This window comes from Agelaius phoeniceus, chromosome 11, assembly GCF_051311805.1.
Source record: "Agelaius phoeniceus isolate bAgePho1 chromosome 11, bAgePho1.hap1, whole genome shotgun sequence".
NCBI classification, from domain to species: domain Eukaryota; kingdom Metazoa; phylum Chordata; class Aves; order Passeriformes; family Icteridae; genus Agelaius; species Agelaius phoeniceus.
In genome coordinates this window covers 11,002,336-11,030,249 of record NC_135275.1, presented here as the reverse complement: position 1 = coordinate 11,030,249, position 27,914 = coordinate 11,002,336, and the positions used below count along the sequence as shown (strand labels likewise).

The window sequence follows — 27,914 nt, the reverse complement described above, 5'->3', positions numbered from 1 at the left end:
CTTGTACATTGCAAATAGGAAAATAGTATTCTTCAGCAAGGAATATTAACAGGATTACCTTATAAACGTCTGTATTACATTGCTGTATTTATTGCCAGCCACTGTGTTTGTATGATGTATGTAACTCTTTCAGGCTTATCTAGAGACTGAGAGAAAGCGCTGGGTTCTGGAGTGGCCTGGCCAAGTAGTGCTGTGTGTGTCTCAAATGTACTGGACAAGTGAGGTACATGAAGTTCTTCTCCAGGGGCCCAAGGTACTGTGTAATGCATAATTTGGAAAAAATCTTTCTTAGTGTTTCATTTCAGCTGGTGTATTTTGCTTAATCAAACAGTTTTTACAATTAAAATTAAATTTTCAAAATTTTGAGTGTTTGTGTTTGACATACATGAATTTATGTACAGTGATTTATACCTTTCATTCAAGTACTTAAATATTCTTATTTAGAACAATCATAGTTTAAAATGTAGCTTTGCAACATAAATTAATAACTGTGGGTAAGAGAGAATTTTATGAAAAACCATGACAATATAAATAGGAGCTTAGTAAGCAACCTCTGTTAAGATACCTAGTCAACATGTAGAAGTCTGCAACACTTGAAACTGTGATATAACTAGTCTCAAATTTACTTTTTGTCTCCTAGGGCTTAAAGGGTTACTATGATACACTTCAGCTTCAACTTAATGATATTGTAGAGCTGGTGAGAGGAAAACTGTCAAAGCAAACAAGGATTACATTGGGTGCCTTGGTTACTCTTGATGTTCATGCTAGAGATGTCATCAAGGAAATGATTGGAAGTGGTAATTATATTTGAAGATGTTTTTCTTAACACACAATTAATGAAAAATCATTAACCAGTCAGATTTTACTGCCTAAAACAGTACAACACTAAGATGAGTTTGTGAGTATTTTGCTACAAACATCAACATTAATAATTTCAAAGCTGTTTTAAATTTAACCATAATAGAAAATCCAGCTATCTACAACATCTTTTATGATTGCTGTCAACTCTGTCTGTCAGGTGTGCAGAATGAAACAGACTTTCAGTGGCTTGCCCAGCTGCGCTATTATTGGCAGAATGAGAACGTTCGCGTGTGCATCATTAACTGCAATGTGAAATACGCCTACGAGTACCTGGGCAACTCGCCCCGCCTGGTGATCACTCCCCTCACTGACAGGTGCTACCGCACCCTGGTACGAGCTCCTCCTGGGACCCTGCAAGCTGTACTGACTGTGCTCTGCTACTGCTCACACTGCTCAGTGCAGCCATGCTTTTAGGGCTTAGGGCTCTTGTCACACTCTGCTATTTCTGCTAGAATGAGGTTGGTAATTTCTGCAGAATGTTCAACATGAAAATCACTCAAAACCACACATCTGGACAGCGCACCAGCCTGACTGAAGCATTAGTGTGTTCTTCTGTCGTGGTTTTGCTTTTTTAAAACACACAGGAAAAAAAGACAATATTGTGATCACACTGTTCCTAAGACTAGTACAAGTTTGGCCACTTTTTAGTACCCTGCTCTTGGCAGAGGTGTTTATTATTGTACTCTTTTATCCTCAGCTAACCTGACAACTGAAAGTTACCAAAGTCATCTCAGATACCGTTTTTCTCATTATCAGTTACTGCACTCTCTTTGCTGGAGTATGATTTCAGGTTTTGCTAGGCACACGTGGTGTGGCTGTAGCTGATGCTTGGTATCTGTTTGTCAAAACATCACGGGATGTTGGTGTGAGATTGTGATGCAGCTGGTAGTCTCTTTTGGTTTTAGGCTCACAAGCCTTGAATCAGAGCACAGCAGGTGGAAGCATGGCATTCTAACAAATAGATGTCTTGTCCTTTGCCCTCCAAGATCTTAATAAAGTATTCCCAGAACCTGTCAGTCAATACAGATGTAGCCCTGTAACTGGCCACATCTGTATTGGACTGTGGATTGGACTGTTTGCGTAAAGTCTGCAACTTTTATTTTCTGTCAGATTTCCTCCTACTTCAATGGAATATAGAAAAGAATATTGAATAGTCAGTGAAGGCACATACATCAAAGGGGGATGGTGTGGGAAAGAAAAAGAAAAGAGGAAAAAAATATATTAAAGGACAGATGGAGAGAAAAGAGTAGCAACAAGCAACTGCAACAAATTTAATTTGAAAGGTGTATCTAAACAAGAACTGAAAGATTGGGTATAATAAAGACTGAGTAACCAATCATGGTCTTGATGATTATAAAGCTAAACCCTCTGTTAGGGTCAAAATTAAATTCTCTTGCCTCTTTTTCCCAGCTGTGAGTACATTTCAGATTCTTTTTAATTAGGAAAACCATACCTTTTATCTTAGATAAAATAAGTGCATGAAACTATCAAATGCAATTTAATTTTTCCATTTTCATTCAGAAGAATTTCATACAAATAATTTCCATAAACTATTTCTGTGCTTTAGATTGGAGCCTTTTATTTAAACCTCGGTGGAGCCCCAGAGGGTCCAGCAGGAACAGGTAAAACAGAGACCACCAAAGATTTGGCTAAGGCTCTTGCTGTTCAGTGTGTTGTCTTTAACTGCTCTGATGGCCTTGACTACCTGGCAATGGGAAAGGTAAACAGAAAATAAATATATGTTGTATTTTATTTTTAGCATGAAAATTTCAGGGTCCCTGTTTTGCAGACACAAATAAATGTGGTCCTGTGGTCTGCTGCCCTTGGATGCTATATGCTGTTTTCTACATGTTTCATTTTCTGTGCTTTATGAAAGCCTATTAAGTTTCTAATTAAAACATGAAACAAACAAGAGTTCATGGGGTTGGGATCTTATGATTTAGCTTGCTTTAGAGTCAAAAACTTTGTTCTTCAGTACATCACTGATCTATGATCTAAAGAGGTTTAAGCATTAGTATTGCAATTGTATTTTTTAATCTATTAAACTTCCTACATTATATTCTTAGTTTCTTTTGAAACTTTTCTGTTAGCAATATTATTGATTTCTTTCTTCATTTGCAGTTTTTCAAGGGTTTGGCTTCATCAGGTGCCTGGGCATGTTTTGATGAATTCAATCGCATTGAACTGGAAGTGCTGTCTGTAGTGGCACAGCAGATCCTGTGCATCCAAAGAGCCATACAGATGAAGCTAGAAACATTTAATTTTGAAGGAACTGAGCTGAAGCTTAACCCCAACTGTTTTATAGCAATTACTATGAATCCAGGTTATGCAGGACGTTCTGAACTTCCAGATAATCTGAAGGTAAAATAATGAGATGCATCTGTGACCTTTGTGATGATAGTTTTGTCCAGGTGAGCTGTTTTTATGAAGAGGCTTTGCTAACTGAAAGCAGAGATAGTGCAGCATGAGGAGCACACCAACTGCAGATTGCTAAAAGAAAGTGCATTCTCTCACCTGCCATGGACCACATTTCCCTTCCTTTCTGCTGGATGTATCTGTGCAAGGGGCAAATTGCATTCTTGAGACAGTGCTGAGGGAAAAGTGCTGGAGACATGGTGTCTTTTCTTAATATTTCTTAATATTAATATCTTTCCTCATTGTACATTAAGATGGATATTGGTGGTAGCTCAGATTAAATTCCTAGGGAGTCTTAACTGCAAATATTGATAATACTGTTTTGTGGTGGGATAAATAATGTAAAAGTTCTGCATTGCTTTCCATTCCTAAATTAATTATATGAAGATATTTCTTTGGGTATGTATTCCAGGTTCTTTTCCGAACGGTAGCCATGATGGTTCCAAACTATGCTCTGATAGCAGAAATTTCCCTCTATTCCTATGGATTTTTGAATGCTAAGTCCCTGTCAGTGAAGATAGTCATGACCTACAGGCTTTGTTCAGAGCAGCTTTCCTCTCAGTATCACTACGACTATGGCATGCGGGCAGTCAAAGCTGTGCTGGTGGCTGCAGGCAATCTAAAGTTAAAATTTCCAACAGAAGATGAAGATATATTGGTGAGTTCCTGAGGGAATATTTGTTTAAGGAGTTTCATAGATATATGCAGTTCTAAGGTCTGAAGGCAGTTCCAACATATCTTGTCTCATCACTGATACATGTTTTGTAGTTTGTGAAATTAAGATAATAAAATACATGCTGCATTTTCCTGGGCTGTTCTGATGATTGCATGGTTGGTGTTCTTATCAAAGGCCCCATTTAATGAATTCATGTTTGTTACATACCAGGTTATCTTAATTACTGAACACCTTGTGCTCTGTCTCTTAATAAGAATGGCAAAATGCATATTTGTTTCCTCTAGCTTCTTAGATCAATCAAAGATGTGAATGAGCCCAAATTTTTGTCACATGATATACCTCTGTTCATGGGTATAACCAGTGATTTATTTCCTGGAATCGAGCTTCCTGAGGCAGACTACAATGTAAGTACTCTTCTAATTTTTCCTTGGTAATGGCCATTGTTGATTGTTCTGTGGTGATTTGCTTTGTAATCAGGTGCAATTGATGCAGTGAGGTGTTTCAAGATGAGCAAAATTGCTGAATGTTGTAATGAAAGTTTGTAGCAAAGGAAATTCTTTTATCTGTGCTGAATCTAATCCACATCTGAGTTCCCTTACATTCAGAAGAGTTGTGCATTACAGACTGGGAGCTGATCTGCACATTTACCAAGTTTTAGGCTTTCTGTTTTCTTTCCTAATTATTGGACACAATTAAGTGAGATAAAGGTTGGTGCTTGTACTTTGTTGTTAGCAACACTTGAAGCAATCTTTGAAGGAGAATGATTGGAAAGGATGAGTACGTGGAAAAACCAAATTCGATTAACTTTTAAGTTCTCAGTAAATACTATGATCTTGAAAAAAGTGTTTGATTCTGAAGCACACTGCTGGTTTCCTGAGGGTGATATGCCTTCTCCTCAAGATAAAAATTGTAGTTAAATTCTGTTCTAGCACATGAAGTACAGAAGTGGGAATTTTTTCCTCCAGGAGGTTTGCTATATTCTGACTAATACAATTTTAGTTATTAATTAATTTGAAACCCTTTCTGATGAGCATAAACTCTTCTAGTGTCGTGCAGGACAATAATTTAAATTGTAGCAGGAATAAGATTATGATTTGTTTGGATTTTAGGATTTTCTGGAATGTGCCAATGAATGTTGCACTCAACATAATGTCCAACCTGTACAAACTTTTATGCAGAAAATGATACAGACGTATGAAATGATGATTGTTAGACATGGGTAAGGTTCTCATCACTGCACCATCATTTGTAATTCTGACTTACACTGTAGCAGTCATTTATATGAAGTTATGGAAGGTTTTGAGGGTGGCATAATATTCCTCTTTGTTCCAATCAGCTTTAGAACAGCTGATTACTGATACTGCTTTTGCATGTCCCAAAATTCTTGTGGATGTATGTCTGAGGAATTGTACTCTTCCTGATTTCAGAAGCACTTGCCCATGTATAATGATTTTAGGTGCTGATGCCAGTATGGTGAAAACTTAGGACTGTAGAAGCTTATTTCTATTAAAATATTAGTTGTCAGATCTGTGCCATTTTATTCCTAGCTTTTATTACAGAATAGCAACTGGAGGAAATATATATATAATATGATATGAGCTATATGATGGTTAATATTCAGCTCATCAATTAATCTTCTCTGTAAGATTGTGCAATCATATTTGCATGTGCAAATAAAGTGAGTTTGTGGAAAAGATGTTTTTTATGTTCAAAGAAAATTTCACTTTTTGAAAATTAGGTGAAAATTAACTTGAAGCATATGTTTGATACTGTTGGCCTTCATGTGATCTGTGAAAGTCCAAATTCCAAGACAGATTTATTAATAGTAGGAATATTTTTCCATCTGACAGCTTCATGCTGGTGGGGGAGCCATTTTCTGGGAAGACCAAAGTTCTACATGTGTTGGCAGATACTCTGTCTCTGATGAAAGAACGTGGTTATGGTGAAGAAGAAAAAGTCATTTATAGAACTGTAAATCCAAAATCAATCACTATGGGCCAGCTTTTTGGGCAGTTTGATCTGATATCCCATGAGGTAATGCATATTTAAAAAGTAATGTTTCTTGTAAATTATGTTTCCATTATTATGGATAGTAAACTCTTGAATTCATAATTTTATGATTTTAAACACAGATGAGAACGCAATTGTAAATTTTATTTTAACTAATACTTTTGTGGCCTGTTTTTAATTAGGATGTAAAAAATGTAGTACTCTGTGTGTATGCAGTTACATGGGTTTAAACATGCAAAAATAAAAAAAGCAATACCATTTTGAAGGTCATTGTCCTCTTATAGTTGCATCCATGCTAGAAAATCATATCAAACATAATTGTATTCATTTTTCTGTCTATTCTTAACCAGTATAATCAAAGTAATGCAAAAACTCTCTAGAAAAATCTATGAACTCATGGGTTCCCAAGTGTGAAACTTAGGTTTGGAGGAGGAACAATATGAAGCAGTAAATGTGAAATAGTGACTCTGGAGAGAATTAGGGTGATTCTGGGGAGAAGCAGGTGCAAGACAGGGCAAAAGCATTTCCAAGTTTCAGGAAATTGAATTGCTGGTCCTTTTCCTTACAGTATCTTTTCAAGTGGAATTTTTTTTTAATATATTTGCTGTTGTTTTAAGGCCCTTGATGAAACCCCAAAGTTAGATGCTGCTCTCTGCAGCGCAAGAGGAGACCAGTTAAAAGTGAGGGTTCATGGAAAGCCAAGGGAAGGGGTTCTGTGGCTGGCAGTCAGTTTAACTCTGGGTTTTGTCTCCCTCCCCATTACCAGTGGACAGACGGGGTCGTCGCTACGACCTTCAGGGAGTTCGCACTGGCCGAGAGCCCCGAGCGCAAATGGGTCATCTTCGATGGCCCCATCGATACCCTGTGGATAGAGAGCATGAACACGGTCCTGGATGACAACAAAAAGGTAGCAGGCAGGGAAAAATGCCTGAAGAAAATGATGGGATATTCTGAAAATATTCTTCTGTGTATAAAACCACAAATACAAACTGCAGTGCTTGACTTCTGAGAAGAGCAAGTGCAAGATGGTGTTGGTGACAAGTTGTGAGATTTTCTATTTTGTGGTTTTTGGTTGGATTTTTTTTTTTTTGTTTGTTTGTTTTGTTTGTTTGTATTGGAATCATAATCACAATATCAATTCATTGCTGAAAGACATGAATTATGTAATGTTTCCTTAATGCCATAGTGTGATTTTCTAACATAAATTTTTGAAATTTAAATGTCAGAAATTACAATTAATTCTATATTATAAACCCCATTATTTCTAAGACTACATGAGCTTAGACACCCATATTTCAAGACAATCTCAAGATACAAAGGGTTGCATTTTCAAAATAATGGCTTCTGAAGTCAAAATTGTATCACCACTTTTGTAAATGGGCCCCAGAAATCCCAAAGCAAATAGACAAATTAGACACAACATTTGAACTTTTAAGTTCTGTATGATAATGTGTCAAAATACTCAAACTGGAGTTTGAGTCCCTACTTTAGGACAAAAGGGTAATGTGTCTCCAGCTGGGATGCTTCAGTATTAGCAGTAAGAGCTGAACATATCTTCTGTCCTTTCTTCTTGTCAAATGCAAGACTGATTGTAATGAACCTACTGGTAGGTTACTCTGGAGTACTATGGTTTAAGTGAAGAATTTAGCAAAAACTTGGTAAGAATCTATTGATACAAGTAGTTAAACATTTTATGTAGTTGACCTTGCCTTTGATTTTACTTGGTTTTGCCAATTTTCATTTAGAACTCCCCTGTGATAGGAAGTGTAATTTAATACCAATTTTTTAAAATTATTTTGCATATTTTTTATCTTTCAAGCTTTGTTTGATGAGTGGGGAAGTCATCCAAATGTCCCCTCAGATGACTCTAATTTTTGAAACTATGGATCTTTCCCAGGCATCAGTAAGTTTTGTATTTAATGAAAATATAAAACAAATTTTAGTCTATTCAATGCACAATAAAATGAGTTGACTGTTTTTCCTTAGCCTGCTACAGTCAGTCGTTGTGGCATGATTTATTTGGAACCCTCTCAGCTGGGCTGGAGACCAATTGTTACCTCTTGGCTGAATAAACTGCCTGAACCTCTGAATTCAGAGGAACATCAAGGTCTTCTGCAGGGACTTTTTGATTGGTTGGTACCACCAGCATTAAGAATCCGTCAGAGACAGTGCAAGGTATTTTTTGTCATTTTTTCCTGCAGTAGTTAGTGGCCATTTCCATTCTGTTACCCTTGGTAGGAGGTGACTGTTCTCTCATGACAAGCACAATTAGAATGAATATGTGGGTCTTGGGACCAGTGTGAAGAGTTGAAATGAGAATGTCAGCTAAGGCTTGAAACCTGATCATAGTTTTCATCTTCTTATTTTAAAAAGTAAAGTATTAAAGTAAATATTTTAAAGTATTTAAAACACTGATTAAAAAGACTTCCCAAGAGAATTTTGTACATTTTCTTTCTTTAAATATCTCATGTTACTTAAGGAAATACTTTTTTTAAGTTTTAGAGGAAATGTGTAGTTCCTTGCAAGCTCAGTGTGACATGCTCAGAATTTTGCTCATGTTTTGCTGTAGTTACTTCTGTGGGTTTTGTTTTGCTTTAGGGTGTTTAATTGCAGTGTTCACATGGTAGCCATGAACATACTTGACAAGCTAAAGGTCTTGGCATTTCAATGACTGAGGAGGGCAAATGATCTTCTGAGTAAAAGTCAGTGTAAACCTTGCCTTCTAGCGTGTGTTTAAAATTAGCCAGTGATCTAATTGTTTTAGTATTTTATCTCCAAAATATAAATTAACTAAAAGAATGTAAAGTATGACATCCAACCTTTTGAATCTCTTAGGAGCTGGTACCCACGAGTGAGATCAATGTTGTAGTAGCTCTCACACGGATTTTTGAAATGTTGATTTGTCCAGCTGTGGAAGAAGATCCCACCAACAAAAGCATCCGTGCCTGGATTATGGTTGGTTTTTTAACATGGAAAGAAATGTGTATTTGTTTCTCTAATATGCTGGTTTTCAAAACAATTTTATTAATCTAAGTAACTTTAATTTGTGAATAAGAGACATGTGAAACAATTCTACTACCTTCTTGCTCTCTCTGCCCATACTCTAGAGGTACCCAGATGAGATGGAAGTCCTACAAGTGACAAATATGATTAAAAATGTTACTCTTTTTTCCAATTAAATAGGATAGTGCTTTTATTAAATGTACTTTTTAAGTAACCAAGAAGTTAGCTAAATCAAAGAGTCTTTTTCTCTTAAAGGAAATAAATATTTATGCAACACTGATTGGCTTATTTGTTTGAGCAAAAATTTCTATGTAAGAGGGTTTTCTTACAGTTATGTTAGTTGGATCCTCTGTCTGACCTTATGTGTTTATTCTTATGAAAAATTGAAGAGAGGAGAATGTGAAAGTAGTTATTTAAAAATAAATTACAAAATTCCTAGATCCTGGTTTGTCATTAGAACTCTTCTCAGGCTTTGTCATCTGACATACTGCTGTAGTCAGTGGCCTTTATTTTTTGTTCTCTCTCTCTCTTTCTGTCCTTGAGTAAGATTATTTATATCCTCTGTCTACAGTCAGATTTCTAAATCTCTTTAGGCCAGGGGTATTCAAGAGCAATTGCTAACATTTCCCTGCTTAACAATATTTTTTAGAATTATGTTTGTTAATCAGACTGTACAAGGTCCATGTAATGTGTCAGCTTATGATACAGTTACTAACTTTCTGCCTTTGCAGGGTTGTTTTGCTTTTGCCATAATCTGGTCCATTGGTGGAATTTGTGATGGTGACAGCAGGACAATTTTTGATAATTTCTTGAGGAAAACTTTGTCGCGGGAATCTGAAACAAATCCTGTCCCAGAGAATTTGGGAACGTGGGAGTGTCCCTTAGAAGAGAAAGGCTTGGTCTATGACTACGTGTATCAGGTAGGATTGGCTTCTGCATGCACTTAATACATTCTTACAGTCCTAACAGAAGGAAAATGCAGCCAGGTGGGTTTTTTCACTGTACAAAGCCTGTTGGATTTTGCAGAGTGTTGGTTGAATTAAATCCCACAGTACATTTTTCATTTCTTTTACAAATACCAGTGTACTGACCAATTTTTTAATAAAGTACTAAGATGTACATTTCAGTTATATTTGTAATACTGCCACTGCATATTTCTTCTGTAACCCAAGCTCAGCTGGCAGATTCAAATCTGCTTTTGTTTAGAAGGAATAATGTGGACTGTTCAGAAGGAAAGCAGAATATTAAGCCCATAGGTAGTTTGTCTTTTTTAAGCAATTTTTGTTTATAGTGCCTAATAGACTGCTTTCTTTTGGGCTTTTGTTGTGGTTTTCTGTATATGTGGTTTTTTTGTTTGTTTTTACTGAACAAAGTTTTTAAGAAAATAAAGGAGTCTAAGCTTAGGTATGTACTTTAATTCTTTGTTAGTGAGGTAAAGCAAACTAAATATGTGAACTTTTGAAACATCAAATATTCATTCATTTGTTAAAATCCATTACTTTAATTTTTCAAAAGTGAAGTAGTAGAGAAAACTCTTCATATGTATAACACCAATCTGTTCTACATCTGTGTTTCTTCCTAGCTCAAAGGCAAAGTGGGTTGGGCTCACTGGAATGAATTCATTGAACAAATTAGTTACAGTGATACAAATGTGAAGATTCAAGATATGATAGTCCCAACCATGGACACAGTTCGCTATACCTATTTGCTAGACCTGTTCATTACCCATGGAAGGTAAGTTGCTTCACTACAAATTTCTGAAGTGAAATTTGATCATAGGTAGAAATACCTCTTATTCTTTCCTTTGAGTTCATTGTTTTTATCAAACTCTCAGTTTACTTGGCCTTTTAAAACAGACATTTACTACAAACAAAAAAAATCTGCCCTAAAAATCTGATTTTAGGTTTTTTGTGAATCCTTATTACAATCTAAACTTTAGTATTTGCAGTCTGATGATGAGCTTAGGACAGCCCAAAAATTGTTGCACCCTCTTTCTACTTTGGCAATTAAATACATATTTTAGGATTTTTTCTGTGATTAATCCTATGAAAATAATTTATATTAGTCATGGTCAGATCATATAAGAGAATAAAATAAAAACTAGCCTCAGGTTCCAAGGCTGAAAGCTTTATGAAGTTTGAATTAATGAAAGGCCAATCTGGAGAAATTTACCTCCCCTGTGTGTTCATATACTCCAACACCAGTAGAATGAGTGAATGAAAAATGTTTATTTATCCTCTCATTTTCTTGATGATGGAAGCAAACTAAAATTATGAGAGGGTTTAATGAATGTCTTAGAACACTTCAGTTTCTTCTTTAGGCAGGTAATGTTTTTGGAGGTAGAACAAGAAGGGCAAGTTAGTAAAACCTTTGACTCCTAGCTGCTTTTAGTTGACAATGTTAGGTTTCTGCAGTCTTTGTGCTTTATTTCTTTGTGAAGACCACTGCTTCTAGTGGGACCAACAGGGACTGGGAAATCCGTGTATGTCAAGGACAAGTTAATGAACCACTTGGAAAAGGAGCGCTTCTTCCCGTTCTTCATTAATTTCTCAGCTCGGACCAGTGCCAATCAGACTCAGGTTAGTAGAACAGAGCATTTTGGTCTCAGGACATTGTGGATGTGAATATGGAATCTGTGCTCTGAGTGTCCTGTTTGCATTGCAGAACATTATTATGGCCAGGCTGGACAAGAGGCGCAAAGGAGTTTTTGGCCCTCCAATGGGAAAAAAGTGCATTATTTTTGTAGATGATATGAATATGCCAGCTTTGGAGAAGTATGGGGCACAGCCTCCTATAGAACTTTTAAGACAGTTCTGTGACCATGGATTTTGGTAATTATTTGAAATACAACTGAAAATTTTTGTTGATGTATTTGCTGTTACTTTTTTATTCCCTTGAATTTTATTTTCAAAACTTTTTGAAGTGGTTTGTAAATGTTAATGTAAATTTAATTTATATAAAAATACATTATTTAAAATTGAAGCAACTTGTATTTTACTCTCTAAGGACTACTCAGTTTAGGAAATTCATGATCAAATTAATTTTGAGTGTTTTAGAATGTTCTAGTGCTGAGCAGCAGAGTTAGTATATGTAAGTAAAATTATTCATTTACACCTTGATTATTTTAACTTTTTTTTCCAATGTAGTTTCTTGTTCTTTTTCTTTCTCTTTCACCTTAGATTGAGTTGGCAGTTTTCTGTACATATCTATATATATGCAGTTATATAAAACTTCTGATTTTATTTCTTATGTTGGTTTCCCCTATTATCCATGTTTCTCATTCATTATTCAGTAAATTTTTTTAACAAGATCTCAAAATGTTTTTTTCAAATTCACAGTGAAATCAGGTATGATAATAGGCATGAAATAAAATAAGTTGAAAGTCTTCCCTGCTTTCAAGGTTTTTGGCTTTGCTTATATTGGAAGATAGGAACAGGCACTTCTCAAATACAGCTGCTCTTGTGATTCCAGGCACTGCTCCAATATCTATTGCTCTTGAATAGAGATATACCTTGATATTTTACAGTTTTAATACTCAAAATTTCGTATCAGGTTTTACAGAACGCAGTTTAAACAAATAATCTTTCTTTCCAGCCAGGAAATGATATGTTGAGATTAACTGGTGCACAGTAAAAGGACTAGTTGTTTTTTTGTATTTTGGGGAGGAGGGGTTGTTTGTTTTTAAAAAGATAAAATACATAGAAATATATATTATATTACATAATGCCTACTATGTTTATATATATATTTTAATACTTTTTTAATGCATGCAGGGGGTGGTCTCGCATATAGATGCATCTAAGGTGTAACAAATGTGTTATATCTGTATTTAAGTGTGACATGGCATTTTATTTGGAAGGTATGATTTTAAGGACACCTCTAAAATCACCCTGGTTGATGTCCAGCTGCTGGCTGCTATGGGGCCCCCAGGGGGTGGGAGGAACCCTGTCACCCCTCGGTTCCTGCGGCACTTCAACATCTGCAGCATCAACTCTTTCAGCGATGAGACAATGATCCGCATCTTCTCCACCGTCGTTGCTCTTTACCTAAAGATTAATGAATTTCCTCCTGACTTCTCCACTATTGGAAATCAAATTGTCACTGCCACCTTAGAGGTAAGAGGCCAATACCTTACTGGGAATTTCCTTCAATTTGTTCACTGAAGTTCCTTTGTCTCTACAATTATGTAGTGTGAAAGGGTTTTTTTGAGAAATAACATTTCAGAAGACATTTAAGAATCATGATAACAGTACAGTCAGTGTTACTTTTTTGATTTTGTTGCTCTCTATTGTTTTTACCTGAAGGTATATAAGAAAGCCATCAAAAATCTTTTGCCCACACCAGCCAAATCTCATTATACCTTCAACCTGCGGGACTTTTCCCGGGTTATCCATGGCTGTTTGCTCATTAAGAAAAGTGCAGTTCAGAACAAACACGTGATGATTCGGCTGTTTGTACACGAGGTGTTCCGTGTCTTCTACGACCGTCTGGTGGAAGATGATGACAGAACCTGGTTGTTCAATCTAGTGAAAGATATTGTGAAAGAGCATTTCAAAGAAGTGTTTGATAGAGTTTTTGCACACCTGAAGGAAGGAAGCTCATCTGTGAGTATCATGTTTAACCTGTTGCAAAAGAATTGTTTTTATTGCAAATTTAGGACATGAGAGTTAATTATAGGTTAAATTTTGATTCAAATGCACATGAAAATTTGAGTTGAATTTGGCCAAATGTCTTCATAAGGAGAAAAGTGTAGAAATGAAAAATTTACTGGAGGGTTTAACTGTTGTACATGGGTATTCTTTTTGAAAAATATTAAATTTAAAATGTGCTAGTTTTCCTTAAAATAAATTTGTACATCTGCATCCTGTGATTGTTATTAAATTTTAGTATCCAAAATGCTGTGTCAGTGTGTTATATTTTATGCCTTCTTTTTTTTGTTTGTTTGTTTGTTTGTTTTATATCCTTTTGTAGTTGCTTTCATGTATAGAAGAAATAACTTTGTGGTCTTAATTGTCCATTTCATAATATACATCTGTATGAATTTGATGTAATCTGAAGGTCATGATTATGAGACTGTTAGTGGCTATTTGAGCCAATTTTTTTCGAAGAATTATTGGAATTCCAGGAATTCCAAATTATTGGAATCTTCCAATAATTATTGGAAAAATTAAGAATAACTGTATAGCTCAATGCAGGAAGCATAATTTTGAAGAGTGTGAATCAAAATATTTTGGAGTGCTTATTCTTGTGTCTGGGGTATTTGTCTAAATTCTCCTTTGTTTTCTAAAGTTACAATAAGAAATATATCCACTAAATATTAAACTTGACTTCATAATTTGCTGAATATTTGCCATAGGTAACAGAAGAAAACATGAGAAGTCTGTGTTTTGGTGACTACATGGATCCAGACCTTGAGGGAGATGAAAGACTTTATGTTGAGATTCCAAGCATTGAGGAGTTCAGTGATATTGTGGAGCAGTGTCTGGATGAATATAATCAAACCCAGAAAACAAGAATGAACCTTGTTGTTTTCAGGTGTTTATGATCTGTTTTATTAAGAGCTTTAAGCTGTAGTTGATAATTCAGTATATTCAATTTTGTGGACTGTGGTTTTCTGTATGTCTCCTCTCCTTTTTGCATCCTTTATAGTGTTTGTAGTGTTACACCTTTATGAATGGAAGTATACTGAATTTTTCTTCATGCTTCTCCTTTTTCTACCTGAAAGTAAATAATGAGAAGCTTTTCTCCTAAAGGGCTTTGATATTTTCCTTAGTTGTTACAGAAACATTGTGCACTGAATCAGGTAGGTGCTGTACTTCTCCCAGGCCTCTGTCACCAGTGAAGATGGATGTCACTGGACTTTCATTCCCCAAGGACAAGCATCCCACGAGGGAGATGTTCACAATCAAAGCTGTCTGTCCGCTCTGTTGTGCAGCACAGCCATGCACCCAGCTGGTGCTGCAGCTAATCCTGTGAAATTTTAGACTCTGCAGGCCCTTATTGTTACCTTAACTTGTGATCATGCAGAGCTACAGCTGAGAGAGATTAGGAGGTCAAACTCCTTCCTCCTCCCTGTTGCTAGAGATTACCACCTCTTCATATTTGCCAGGGTAACCTGACACGTCGATACTTCCTGAAGGTGGTGATGAGGGTTACTTCAAGCAGTTCTAGTAGAAGCTTATTTTAGTCCAGGTCATTTTGCCAAGCTGGATTTCTGAGAGCCTGTATGTACAGCTAGGCTCTCATTTGAAGAGCTGGCAGCCTCTGATCAAAGGCCACTTCCTGGGTGTAGGAGCAATATTGCAGTGACCTCACTGAACAGCAGCCAGGAGAGCCTGTTGGACTGCAGCCTTAGAGTTGTCTCATGGATAACATCTGAATTTGTTTCTTTTATTTTTCTAACCAATAAAAATAAACAAGAATTTATCTTTTTTGAAATGTTTGAAAGTTTTTTTGAGACTACTTTTAATAGCTGCTCAGCTTGCTTTAATTACCCCGTGCTCTGTGCTTAAGCAGGGGATCTCCTATAGGCCTTGCTTCATATTCTGAGATAAATCATGCCTGAGTTTTGACAAGGATTCTCAGTAATGTGCAGATACTGCTTCCTATGTCAATTCCACATATAAGTTACAAAGCAGTGTCTCAGGTAGAGGAAAGGGAGATGTTTGTTGATATAAACCATGTTCCCCCAGTGGTTACTTTAAAAGGATACTGAAATTGCTATTCTTCAAGAAAGTTAAAATTGGTAATACTGCTGTTATTTTGAAGTAGAGAAGTAATGGTTTTCATTTCCTTTAACACATTTATCCTTACAGTACTCCTGTTCTTACCTCTGCATGTTCTTTCTAGCAATTTGCAGTAATTTAGCTACACACTGATATTTGTATAATAGAAGAATCATAAGTTTTACTTTATTTTGTGGTTCAGAATTATAAGTTTTATTTTGTTTTGTGGTTCATGCCCACTCTCTTTCTTCCTCTTCCTCTCTACCCCACCACACCCTGCATTCAGAAATTTGTTTTGAGATGTTACTCCTTGATTTGTTTCCCAGATTTCTGGGTGCACAGGTGCCCTGTGTTCCTGCCCTTTGGGTGATGAGTGTGTTCCACTGCAGGTACATGCTGGAGCACTTGTCTCGACTGAGCCGCATCCTGAAGCAGTCTGGGGGCCATGCTCTGCTGGTTGGGATGGGGGGAAGCGGGCGGCAGTCTCTGACCCGCCTGGCAGCCTTCATGGCAAGAATGTGTGTTTTTCAACCAGAGATTTCCAAGACCTACGGTACAAATGAGTGGAGAGAAGATCTGAAAGTGAGTATTCATAACCTGGCTACATTTTGACTTAATTTTAAAGAAGAAACAAAAAATTTTGTTTTGGAACCTACAATTTTGTTTTGGAACATACAGTTTTGTTTTGGAATGTACAATTTTTACTGTCTTGCATTTTCAGAGACTTCTGAAGAGTGCAGGAGTTCAAGGCTTGAAAACTGTATTTCTCATCACAGATGCACAAATTAAAGAAGAAAGTTTTTTAGAAGATATTGACAGTGTCCTCAACACAGGAGAGGTTCCCAATATTTTTGCAGCAGATGAAAAACAAGAAATTATAGAGGTATCTTTAGAAACTCTCTTTAATTTCACCTCCCTTTTAATCTACTTGGTCAGTTCAGTGTGAAATGTGGCATTTGGACATTTGCACTTAATTCTGTGACTTCTTTTTGAGGCTTTAGATAAATCAACTTAGTAAACTTATAGAGAAGTTTATGCCAACTGCAAGCTTTAATTCTGACCTAGTGCTCTGTTCACAAACACATCAAGTTGTGCATGTAGAGAACTTGCATTGTTCACAAATACCCAGTGGCTGTGGTTATTTTTGTAGTGTATTGTGTAGGACAAGATTGTGCATCATAATGTTTTCATTGATCAGTGAAGTGCAAAGATGTGACATTTTTATTGGAACACATGGCCTCCCTTTCTCAATAGACTCCAACTCTCTGGGGCACTAGGGCATTGTTAGACAGAATTTCATAGTGGGCAAAGGTGCTCTGTGACTTCAGGCTCAGAAGTAAGGATGCAATGTACTCAGGCAAATTAAAAAAAAATTAACTTAAATCAGGCTTGGATTTTCACAATAGCAGTCCCAGTTTTGGGGGGAGAGACATCAATCTTTGTATACGTCAAGTTGGAAACTTCATGTTGCAAAGAATATTTGGAACTACATGCTGTGCTGTCTCCCTATCTCTGTATGTTTTTACTAAATTAAGTGGGTATGCTTCTAGTCGATTTTCAAAGTGGTTCTTAGTACACACACAAATGTTCTTTGTTACAATATCTGTATCACTTTATAGATGTTACTCCTGGTTTTTCTTGCCCTTAAATTATGGAGCATGTTGATACTTGAATTCATGTATCTTTCAAAGAAGTTAGATTATAATTCTTGTGATCTTTTTCTATTACTATTTCATTCTTACCAGGTATATAGTGGCAATATTAAAATAATATGGCTCTTTTCCAATTTTATAGTTTGTGTGAACATAATCAGAGGGTATATGCTGGAACTTGGTAGCTATCCACAATGTGCCAGCTGGAGCAAAGTTGGTTTTTATTCATTTAAATTTGCTCCCTCTGAAGAATTCTTCTTTTACTCTATTGTTATGATCTACTCTCTGTTGCTCAGAGCAGCAGATGATCATTTCTGGAACACATTCAAATGCTGAAAGGGTCACAGATAAATAGTGCAATCCTCTTCTCAGACAGTATTTACTACTTGTTCTGGTTTTCTACTTTATTTTGCCTGTTTCATTTCCACTAAAAAGTTTAATTTCCTGGTGATGCTACCATTAATAGGATTGCTATAGGACTTCAGATGTGCTTAATGAGAATTTATGTAAAATTTTTTATGCTATGTATTATTCCTAAGGGTGTTCGTGCAGCAGCTCAGGCTGCTGATAAAGGTGAAGAACTCAGTCCCTTGGCCTTGTATGCACTTTTTGTGAACTTGTGCAAAGAAAATCTCCACATTGTGGTGGCATTCAGCCCAATTGGAGATGCTTTCCGCAATCGTCTGCGACAGTTTCCATCTCTCATCAACTGCTGTACTATTGATTGGTTCCAGGTATGGGAAAATATTTCTATTATTTCCTCCAAAATCTGCTTCAGCTCTCAAGCACTCTATATTTCTAAGTGCCATTAGATTTTCTTTTATCTTCCTTATAGAAGTACTCCTTGTTTTCCAAAATTTTAAAATTGCATAAGCCTTTTCTGTAATATTTTGGGAGCTCTTTGATGTGTGATCTCAACATTTCTACATTTAAATAAAGTTAAATTTTGTTGCTACATGTTTCTGAAGTATGAATAGTCTTAGTTTGATGATGGAAATTTGTAATTTTATTACATAATGTGTATGTTTTAGAGGACTAGAGAAACCATTTCATTGTGACTTTGAAATTATCTTAATTTTGGCTGCCTATTAAGCAGGTCATCCGTTGTAGGAACGACCAGCAAATACAAATCCTGATGTTCATCAGTAGATGTTTTATAGCAGAATAAAACTCAGAGAAATAGTATCAATGTTAGTAGTATTGCTCTCAGTAAAGCACAGTTAGCTCTACAGCTTGGCCCAGCTGATGTCAATTAGTTTTTCTGCCAAAGGACAATAGACACAGAACTGTTTGGATGGAATGTTACTGTGTACTTTGAGCTAGAAGATCAACCAGGAGCTGCCAGGAGAGATTGCATAGGTGCTGCCTGAGCTAACCAACCCTTTTATCAGTTCATTGTTCTTGGGACACAGCTGGGACTAGTGTGTCTCATTCTGCTGGTTTGGATGGTAAAACTTGATTTAACATTTGAAGACTGCTAAGAGTTGGATTTTACAAATTCTTCCTTCCTCACTTCTCCCTCAGCCGTGGCCTGAAGATGCCCTTGAACGTGTGGCCAGTAAGTTCCTAGAAACACTTCAGCTGACAGACACTGAGCGCCAGGCAGTTGTGCCCATCTGTAAATACTTTCATACTTCAGTTTTGTCACTCTCTGAAAGGTCAGTCTATGGCTGTTGCAAACAATCATAAAGTATTAGGTGACTGAGTTCAATGCTACTCATTTATATATTAAAAGTTAACACAACTATTTGCCTTAATAAAAATTATATAAAATCACTGAAATTATTAATTTCAATCAAACAGTTACATAACTTTGCTAGTGATAAACAAAAAATAAATCAAAATTTAAGTTACTCTTTTACTTTTTAAATAGGTTTTTACAAAGCCTGGGACGCCATAATTATGTTACTCCTACTTCTTATCTTGAGCTTATTGCTGCATTTCAGAGACTTCTTACTGAGAAACGAGACAGTGTAATGAAAGCCAAGAAGAAATATGTGAATGGGCTAGATAAACTAGCTTTTGCTGAGTCACAGGTGAGTTACAACAAACATGGAATTGAAATTAGGAAATGTTTGTCAACTGCAGGTCTTTTTCTGGAGAAGTCACTCAAAAGTGCTACTTCAGATTTTGTTTAGCTCAATCTTCAACAGTAAAAGTAACAAATGTATTTTGCCTTTTCTTTCCTGCAATCACAGATCTTGTGCTAAAGCCATACATCTCTAAGCATATATTGTAAAGTAGCATATGAACAGAGCTGTCATTTCTTTGGTGGTTAACAGGTGACTGTAAGTGATCATAGTTCTTAGAATTAGACATTGATGTAGGAGATAAAAATAAGTCTTGGGAATGTTTTGATTTGAAACTGAATGTTACATTAACAATCCATAAATTAGTCATTAGGTAAAATCTAGGTCTTAAAGAAATTGCTGGAAATTGTGCTTGACCCTTCTGGATCCCACCTGATTCTTTTGTATATGCATAGGTTGGTAGGATGAAAATAGAATTAATTGAGCTGCAGCCCAAACTGGAAGAGGCTAAAGTGGAAAATGCAAGCATGATGAAGGTAGAGTTTATTCAAATACAGCTTTGTGGCTTTTAATGTAAGCATGTGTCTTATTTCACTGATGTGTGACTTTCAGAAAGTAGGAGTTGAATTGAGGTTTTTGAGCTCACTCCTTGTTTACACAGGTTTCCAGTATTCTGACACTGGTTATTTATGGTTATAGCCTTAGAACAAAAATAAAATTTCATTCTTTATATAAAATACATTCTCTGGATATACAGTCATTGCCTAAGCTCCTTGCTGAAGGATGTTAGAGGAACTTTCATGCTAAAAGTGATTGAATCAGGTTTCCCAAGTTGATTCACAAACATTGTGAAAACCTGAAGTAGTTTTTCCATGTGACCAGATATGACAAAACAAACAAGAACAGTTTTGCATGGTCTGTCTTTGCATGCACAGGGATTATAAGATTGATTTAGAAAAGGATCCTGGGAATTTAGTGGGATTTAGGATCAAAAATCTTGGATGTTTTGAAAATTCCAGTATATGAATATATACACATATTTATTTAGTATGTGACTGTAGCATCACCAAAAATGCATGATTTAATTGACATGTTATCCACTTGTTTCTGATTCCTAAGTGCTTTTACAGATACAGTGATATCTCTTCTGCCTCTAAGAAAACAGAATGCCACTTCCCTAGGACTGCAAAGGGAGTTGGATAAAGGCTTGACTTATCCCTGAAAAGAAAATAAATTTCAATAGTCAGTGTTACAGACTATGAAGCTAAAACTCCCTGTAAAAGCTCATCCATTTTAGTTACAGTGTGATGTGCAAACATGAGAAGCTTTTCCTGAACTTCAAACATATTTTAAACAGCTTTTTTTGAGAGTAATCTGATATCACTTTATCTCCTGTTAGAACTCCGTGATGATGTTGCAATATGCTAAGAAATTATTCCCTTAACATAAATTGAAATGATGTTAACATATTAAAAACTTCAATGGTCCCTTTATATTTTACAGTATTCCATAAGTTCTATAGTAGATAATTTCAGTTTATTTGATCATTCATGGCACAATATAAATAAAGCCCACTCATGGTTTTTCTTTAGATTATAGAAGTAGAATCTGCAGAAGTAGAAGAAAAAAGAAAAATTGTTAAAGTGGATGAAGAAATTGCTACAACAAAAGCTGAAGAAGCTCAGGCACTGAAAAATGAATGTGAGAGTGACCTGGCAGAGGCATTGCCGGTCATGGAGGCTGCAATTGGTGCTCTTGACACTTTGAAGGCAAGCTGATCTAAATTTCAGCATTTGAAAGTGTTATGTAACTCTCTGAAATGAAGCAGGAATTTTGAAGAATAAGAGATGACACAAAATTGTATCAAAAATATTCTGACCTGAAATTTTTAAAGCATAATTTTATTTAATCATTAGTTTACAGTTTATTAGCATTTATTTAATTTTTTTTCCTCTGCATAGAGGACAGTGATGGATATTGTTAATCATGATGGTAACATTGTATCATCCCTTCTAAAAGTTCTCTGTTATCACTTATGTTCATTGGTAATGGTGTTATAATTCCTCTTTTTCTATCAGTTCATCTACTGAGTGCTGAGAAAGACATAATACTTCATGTATTTTTTATTTTAGCCTTCTGATATAGCAGTTGTCAAAACAATGAAAAATCCTCCCTCTGGTGTCAAACTTGTCATGGCTGCTGTCTGTGTCATAAGAGAAAAAAAACCTGAAAGAATTGCAGATCCTTCAGGATCTGGAGGCAAGGTAAAATGGCAGACAATAGTCTGGAAAAAAAATGTAATTCATGTTCTTTCCAACATTTATCCAATAAACAAGATAACCCCAAGTCCATTAAAGTAGGCAAGACTTATAACCTCCATCCAGGATTTTACTGAAAACTTTCAGAATTCCTTATTTTCCAAATTTTTTAATGTGCCAGATTTAATTTGCTTTACACATTTCTTGAGAATAGAAAATACATAACTTCCCTGAAACACTGTTTACTTTTTGACTGAAAGTATGATTGGAAGGAAATGTTTGATCTGACAGACTTTCTGCTTTACTGGCATCTCAAGGAGATACCAGATTATCAGTATTAAATATTCATGAATTTTAATTAAATGAGGATTGTAATTTTTTGTATGTGTATTTGTTTTAAAGCCTGAAAAAGTATTTTCTACTATGTTTTGTAGATTTGGGATTATTGGGGTGTAAGCCAGAAAATGCTTGGCAACATTAATTTCTTAAAGGAATTGAAGGCCTGTTCTGAGACACCCATTCCGGTAAGGCTTTTTCAGTAATTTTTACCAGATACTTTCTGGAGGGGAAAAAAACAACAAATGAGAAAATGCTTTTTGGAGACATCATTTGTCCAAATCAATCAGTTGCTTCTGAGCCTGGGTCCTTTTAGCCTCATTTCACATATTCTGTTTTGGGAGTTGTCTGGGGTTTTTCAGTGGTACCAATGGACATTTGATCCATGTCCAGCCTTCCTATGCCTTTTTCTTTTTTTGCTAGTTTTACTAGATCAACCATTCAGCATTATAAACTTCTTTTTGTAGTTGACTGTCCATTGCTGCCTTTCTTAACATCTTTTTCTAATTGTATTATTTTTGATTAAATGAATGAATGATGACAAAATGAGTAATATTTTGTTAATTATACTGGCAGATATACAATAAATGCAGAAATGTACTAGCTATATAACCTTTCAAATATGATCTTTTATCCAAGAGTGTGATTCTTGCCCTTTGCTGAATTAATTGGAAATTGAATATGCTTTGTACTTGATAAAATACTCTTTGCCCTTTATAAAACTGATCCCCAAAAGTAGGCACAAGCAATTACATTTTGTATTACATTAGGAGAAATGAATTTTAATAGTGTCCCCGAAGTTGTGTATTGAGAAGAAGACAGCAAATAATGGAATTTGTATGTTTTGCACAAGGGGCAGTGTAAATTAAGGCTTCTGTGTGACTGTAATGTGCTTATGGAGCTGCCACATGGAAGATACAGCAAATGCATGATTAGAAAGGGTAAGGATAGGATTGGAATGAAATCAGGAAAAGATTATGTAACATGACAGGAAGATCAAAACAATCAAATGAGCAGTGATTTCTACAAGAATTATTATGGAATAGTTCTTTGTTATGTCATTGTGTAGAGAAATGGCAATGAATCAGTTCAGTTTGGGAGTGTCAGCTGTGAGATCTGATGGGCTAAAATGCTTTTGGTCCCCAGGACGCTGTCATGCAGAAGATTCGGACCGAGTACCTGACTAATCCAGAGTTTGATCCACAAGTGGTGGCTAAAGCTTCCTCAGCAGCAGAGGGTTTATGCAAATGGATTAAGGGAATGGAAGTTTTTCACAGGGTATCAAAGGTGTGGTTTTGGTCCTTGCCCCTTGGTGCTATGGAATCTTCCTTTGCTCTGTGTATTCACCCTAAGCATTGTACTTACTAATAAAGTTACACAAATGTACTAAAGCATTTGTGGATTGGTTGTAATTGAATAGGAGATTGAACCCAAAAAAGAACGTTTAAAAGTGGCAGAGGAGTCCTTGGCAGTGACAATGGAGCTGTTGAATCAAAAGAGAGGAGAACTTGCAGAAGTTGAAGGCCGTTTGGCTGCTTTGGAAAAAACCTTCGCTGAAAAGACAGAAGAAAAGGCTCGTTTGGAATTCCAGGTTGATCTGTGTGCTAAAAAACTGGAACGAGCAGAGAAGTTGATTGGAGGCCTTGGTGGAGAGAAAACAAGGTCAGTTTAAAGTTCAAATGTGAGATAAAACAACCACTATAGAAATAGAACTTGAAATTATGTTCTCTAAGCCTTTAATGCTGTGTTTCTGTCTGAGGACTGTAACACTAAAAAATGTCCTGCACCTTGAAATATTCCTAGTTGTTTGTAGCATAAAAATATGGGCAGCAACACTGGGAGAATTGTAGCAGAAATCTCTTCAAAATGAGAATAGAATACATGAATGAGGTTTTCATATTTTTCACCTATTCTTAGCTAAGATGAACAAAACCAAGTTGGTTTTTAACATCAATATCATTAATGTGGAGGTTTCAGTATGACTTTTTTCTGCTTGTCATAGATGGAATCAAGCTGCATGTGATCTTCAAGTGGAATATGATAATCTGACAGGTGATATTCTGATATCAGCTGGTGTAATAGCATATCTGGGAGCTTTTACTGCTGGATTTCGACAAGACTGTACCAAAGATTGGAGCAAACTGTGCAAGGTTAGAAGGTTGTCTTAGAGTTAAATAAATGTTTTGGTTTTTTGAGACAACTGCAGAAGGCTTCAAAAATCCCTTGTAATTTACCTAATGATAGCTTAGTAAACCTCATGGGTAAAGCAATGGGATCAATTCTGCTGATCCAATATTTTGTAGATTTGAATTTAATTAAATCAGTGAATTTACTCTGCACCTATAATTTACTCCAAAATACCATATTAGAAACAAGAGACCGTCACTGATTTTGTAAGGCTTGATTGTTACTGAAGTAAAATCTCATTGTTTTGTTTATTTTTCCTTTAAATAAAATAAATAAATTTAAAATGCAGTTATGTGTAATGTAAAACATTGCATAACTTACACCATCAAATATTTGCATGTTAATTATATGGTTAATTGTGTGGTTTGCAAAGGGACACTTTCAACACAGGAACCCTAACCCTTACACTTAACCCTAAGCCTAACCCTAATGGCATATGAATGCCATAATTCATAAACCAAATAAATTCATAAATAATTGATAGGTGATTTAGAAACACTTAAAATGCATGAAACAGTAACAAATCAGCACTGGATTACTGTACTGATTTAATGGAAGATTTAATTAGGTATTTCCAACTGTGTATATATTTCTTAATTTATAACTTTATGTAACAAACCTCCCTCCATGAATGTACCAAAAACTGGACAAATCTTACAAAATTTGATAGGAGAGTACATATTTAGTGGGGAAATGTAGTTAATTATTGAAATTATGGTTTTATTTTCCCCAGGATTTTTATTTATACATGACCTATTTCAGTCCCTTAAAACAAAATGCACATTGTCATTTTTGGTTGAAGTAGCATTTAATAAAGATATAAAGAAACCCAGAATAAAGAAAAACATTTATTTTGTTGTCTTTTCCCCCCTCTTTTTCAGGAGAAAGAAATCCCTTGTTCTGAGAATTTCTCTTTGAGCAAGAATCTCGGTGACCCAGTAAAAATAAGAGCCTGGAATATTGCTGGTTTGCCCACTGATGTATTTTCTGTAGACAATGGGGTCATTGTTGACAATTCAAGACGTTGGTAGGTGACAAAAAAGTTTAATTTTCAAATCCAAGCAAGTTCCCACTTTGAAAAAAAAAAAAAAAAGAATGTATCTGGAAAAGGTGTAGCTTCTGTAGAGCAATATAATTTTAAAAGGAGTGGAATCTTTATATTCCAGGGGGGAGGTAGAACAATAATTTACAAGAATTCTGTATTCTGGTTATTTTATGAAAATTGTTAAACATTTTTTGCAACTTTTATAGCTATTTCTATTACTTTTGAAATTATTGTAAAACAGCTATGCATCCATTATTCACTGTTATCTTAAAATAACATAATTAAATTTTATCGCTTCTTCTCAACAGTCTAATACAGAAACATGTAAAATAGTTTAAAATTTTGGAAAATGCCTGCAAGCACTGAGAAAACTATCCTGTGTTTTCTAGGCCATTAATGATTGATCCTCAAGGTCAAGCAAATAAATGGATCAAGAATTTTGAGAAGGACAACCGTCTGAATGTTATCAAGATCAGTGACACGGATTATATGAGAACTGTGGAGAACTGCATTCAGTTTGGGACTCCACTGCTGCTAGAAAATGTTGGAGAAGAATTAGACCCATCTCTTGAACCTTTGCTGCTTAAACAGACATTTAAACAAGGTACAGCAGGATTAATTTCGAACCCTGAAGGACAGGATATTAATGTTCAGTTTCTAGTCTCTGGCACCAGCTGATGTTTTTGTATTGCTCTCTTGCCTTAATTCTGCCTCTGGTAAGGGAATGGTAATTGCACAAGAGTCTGAAGTTTTATTTTTTAATAAATGTCATTCCTGCCTATCATGAAAATGGTTTTATGTGAAAACCTTTTCCAGATCCCTATAGGAGACTAAAGAAGTTCTGTGAAGGAAACATTTTCAGTGAAATTGTTTTGTTTGTTCATTTTCATGTGTTTTAGTCTGATGATACTATTTGCTAAATTTTACACAAATAAAGCAAATAAAGCTGTCAAGACATTTTGCTTAAGGCATAGTTTTCAGTGTACTTAGCAAGTAGCTATGAATTTGGTTTTCAACTTTTCCTCCTGTTAGATGACAGAAAAGTGCACATAAAGAAATTTATATTTTCCCTTCCTTCTTACCTAGTTTGTCTTTTCATGTTCAGAGTTAAAAACAAAAGGAAAGTAAAGCTCAAACACTTTTTTTTCTTTGTGGTTTCCTCTTTCAGACAAGTAATTCAATGAAAGAATAGTCTGTAAGAATAGAATATTTGGGAATAATTCCACAGCTCTCTGTTGGCATCTCTAGTTTTTGTATATGCAAATTGGAAGTACTGTAGTGATAGGATTGACTTGATTTCATCTGCTGAGAGGGATAAGTGGCCTCATTGAGGTCTCTGAGAATTTTTATTAATAATTTTTACTTCTCAGGAAATTTGTCATTGGTGAGAAGTTTGCTTTTATTTAATGACAGAAGCATTTTTTTCCTATGAATAATTGGAGTAGATAAGTTTTCTTAATGTTTCTCTTCTTAACTTCAGGAGGTATGGAGTGTATCAGGCTTGGGGACAGCATTATTGAGTATTCCAGTGATTTCAAGTTTTTTATTACCACAAAACTAAGAAATCCACACTATATGCCTGAACTTGCTACAAAAGTTTTATTACTCAATTTTATGATAACACCAGAGGGACTTGAAGACCAGCTGCTGGGTATTGTTGTAGCAGAGGAGAGGTAAGTCTCTCTCTATGGTAAACAGTCATTAAAGGTTTTTATGGCATAATTCCCAGGAAATGGGAAATTAATTTATTGTGTAAAATAATGGATGGTACATGGTATGAATGTTGCTCAGTAACAGCTTTAAATTAAAATTTTATTATTTAAAAAGTTTATTAGGGAAGTGTTAGGGGTAAGTGTCCAGAAGTTAATTAAAATAGCAGATGTGAAATCATTGTTTTTTCATGGCAATTTTCTCCTGAAATATTCCTTGAACATTAGAAAATCTTGTAAATATTATTTGAATCATTACTGTTATTTTTTCAATGTGACTGAACTGCCTGACAAAGGTGTAGAATGATGAGGATTTCATTTTAATTTTGTATGAAATAAATGCAAAGTACTTCTGAAACTGATGATGGATCATATCTGAGCCCTCCCAGAGGCATGGAGAAATAGTATCTGGTTTGGACAGGCATGTCTGTGTGACTGGGGTAAACTGTTTGCTAACAGAGTGTTCCAGCAGTAAACTGGCTCTGTCTATCACTTGGTGGGTTTTTTTCAGGCAGCTGAGATACAATAAAGGAAAAGTAGGATGCACTGCCATTTTCAAAATGCTAAGATGTTAAAGATTAGACCATCATTTCCAAGTACTTAGTACTGAGTAGAAGTAATTCAAAGAAATCTATACTCACCAGTATAAATAGATGTTAAACACCATAAACCTCCTTAAACTGAAAAGAATATTCATAAATAACTTCCTATAGGAAGAGGGAGTAATTTTCATGGGCATCTTTTGCAGTCAGTGCAAGATGAACATTGACTGATTTTGGTTTTTGTGTTTTTCTTCATTAGGCCAGATTTAGAAGAGGAAAGAAATGCTCTCATTGTTCAGTCCGCAGCCAATAAAAAGAATCTACAAGAAATTGAGAAGAAAATTTTAGAAACTTTGGAGTCATCTGAAGGTGATATTCTGGAAGATGAGACTGCCATCCAGGTCTTGGATTCTGCCAAAGTCATGGCTAATGAGATCACAAGGAAACAGCAGGTAAGGAGTACGT

At 35.5% G+C, this 27,914-nt stretch overlaps 1 protein-coding gene across 1 annotated transcript in view; it reads left to right on the top strand.

Annotated features, from left to right (window-relative positions):
* Window positions 1-27,914, top strand: part of DNAH12 (dynein axonemal heavy chain 12) — a 59,219-nt gene that overhangs the window by 18,065 nt on the left and 13,240 nt on the right. The window contains exons 23-58 of the mRNA XM_077184526.1: window positions 134-253; window positions 641-797; window positions 1,019-1,191; window positions 2,429-2,581; window positions 2,983-3,222; window positions 3,689-3,934; window positions 4,237-4,356; window positions 5,062-5,171; window positions 5,803-5,986; window positions 6,729-6,869; window positions 7,782-7,865; window positions 7,949-8,137; window positions 8,798-8,917; window positions 9,697-9,885; window positions 10,548-10,699; window positions 11,406-11,544; window positions 11,630-11,796; window positions 12,825-13,080; window positions 13,270-13,569; window positions 14,322-14,500; window positions 16,080-16,272; window positions 16,412-16,573; window positions 17,882-18,076; window positions 18,867-19,000; window positions 19,216-19,378; window positions 19,828-19,908; window positions 20,965-21,141; window positions 21,505-21,636; window positions 22,065-22,154; window positions 23,113-23,253; window positions 23,387-23,628; window positions 23,969-24,116; window positions 25,035-25,180; window positions 25,588-25,802; window positions 26,679-26,871; window positions 27,709-27,901. Of these exons, the coding sequence (XP_077040641.1) occupies window positions 134-253; window positions 641-797; window positions 1,019-1,191; window positions 2,429-2,581; window positions 2,983-3,222; window positions 3,689-3,934; window positions 4,237-4,356; window positions 5,062-5,171; window positions 5,803-5,986; window positions 6,729-6,869; window positions 7,782-7,865; window positions 7,949-8,137; window positions 8,798-8,917; window positions 9,697-9,885; window positions 10,548-10,699; window positions 11,406-11,544; window positions 11,630-11,796; window positions 12,825-13,080; window positions 13,270-13,569; window positions 14,322-14,500; window positions 16,080-16,272; window positions 16,412-16,573; window positions 17,882-18,076; window positions 18,867-19,000; window positions 19,216-19,378; window positions 19,828-19,908; window positions 20,965-21,141; window positions 21,505-21,636; window positions 22,065-22,154; window positions 23,113-23,253; window positions 23,387-23,628; window positions 23,969-24,116; window positions 25,035-25,180; window positions 25,588-25,802; window positions 26,679-26,871; window positions 27,709-27,901 (6,024 nt within the window). The remainder of the gene's footprint in view (window positions 1-133; window positions 254-640; window positions 798-1,018; window positions 1,192-2,428; window positions 2,582-2,982; window positions 3,223-3,688; window positions 3,935-4,236; window positions 4,357-5,061; window positions 5,172-5,802; window positions 5,987-6,728; window positions 6,870-7,781; window positions 7,866-7,948; window positions 8,138-8,797; window positions 8,918-9,696; window positions 9,886-10,547; window positions 10,700-11,405; window positions 11,545-11,629; window positions 11,797-12,824; window positions 13,081-13,269; window positions 13,570-14,321; window positions 14,501-16,079; window positions 16,273-16,411; window positions 16,574-17,881; window positions 18,077-18,866; window positions 19,001-19,215; window positions 19,379-19,827; window positions 19,909-20,964; window positions 21,142-21,504; window positions 21,637-22,064; window positions 22,155-23,112; window positions 23,254-23,386; window positions 23,629-23,968; window positions 24,117-25,034; window positions 25,181-25,587; window positions 25,803-26,678; window positions 26,872-27,708; window positions 27,902-27,914) is intronic.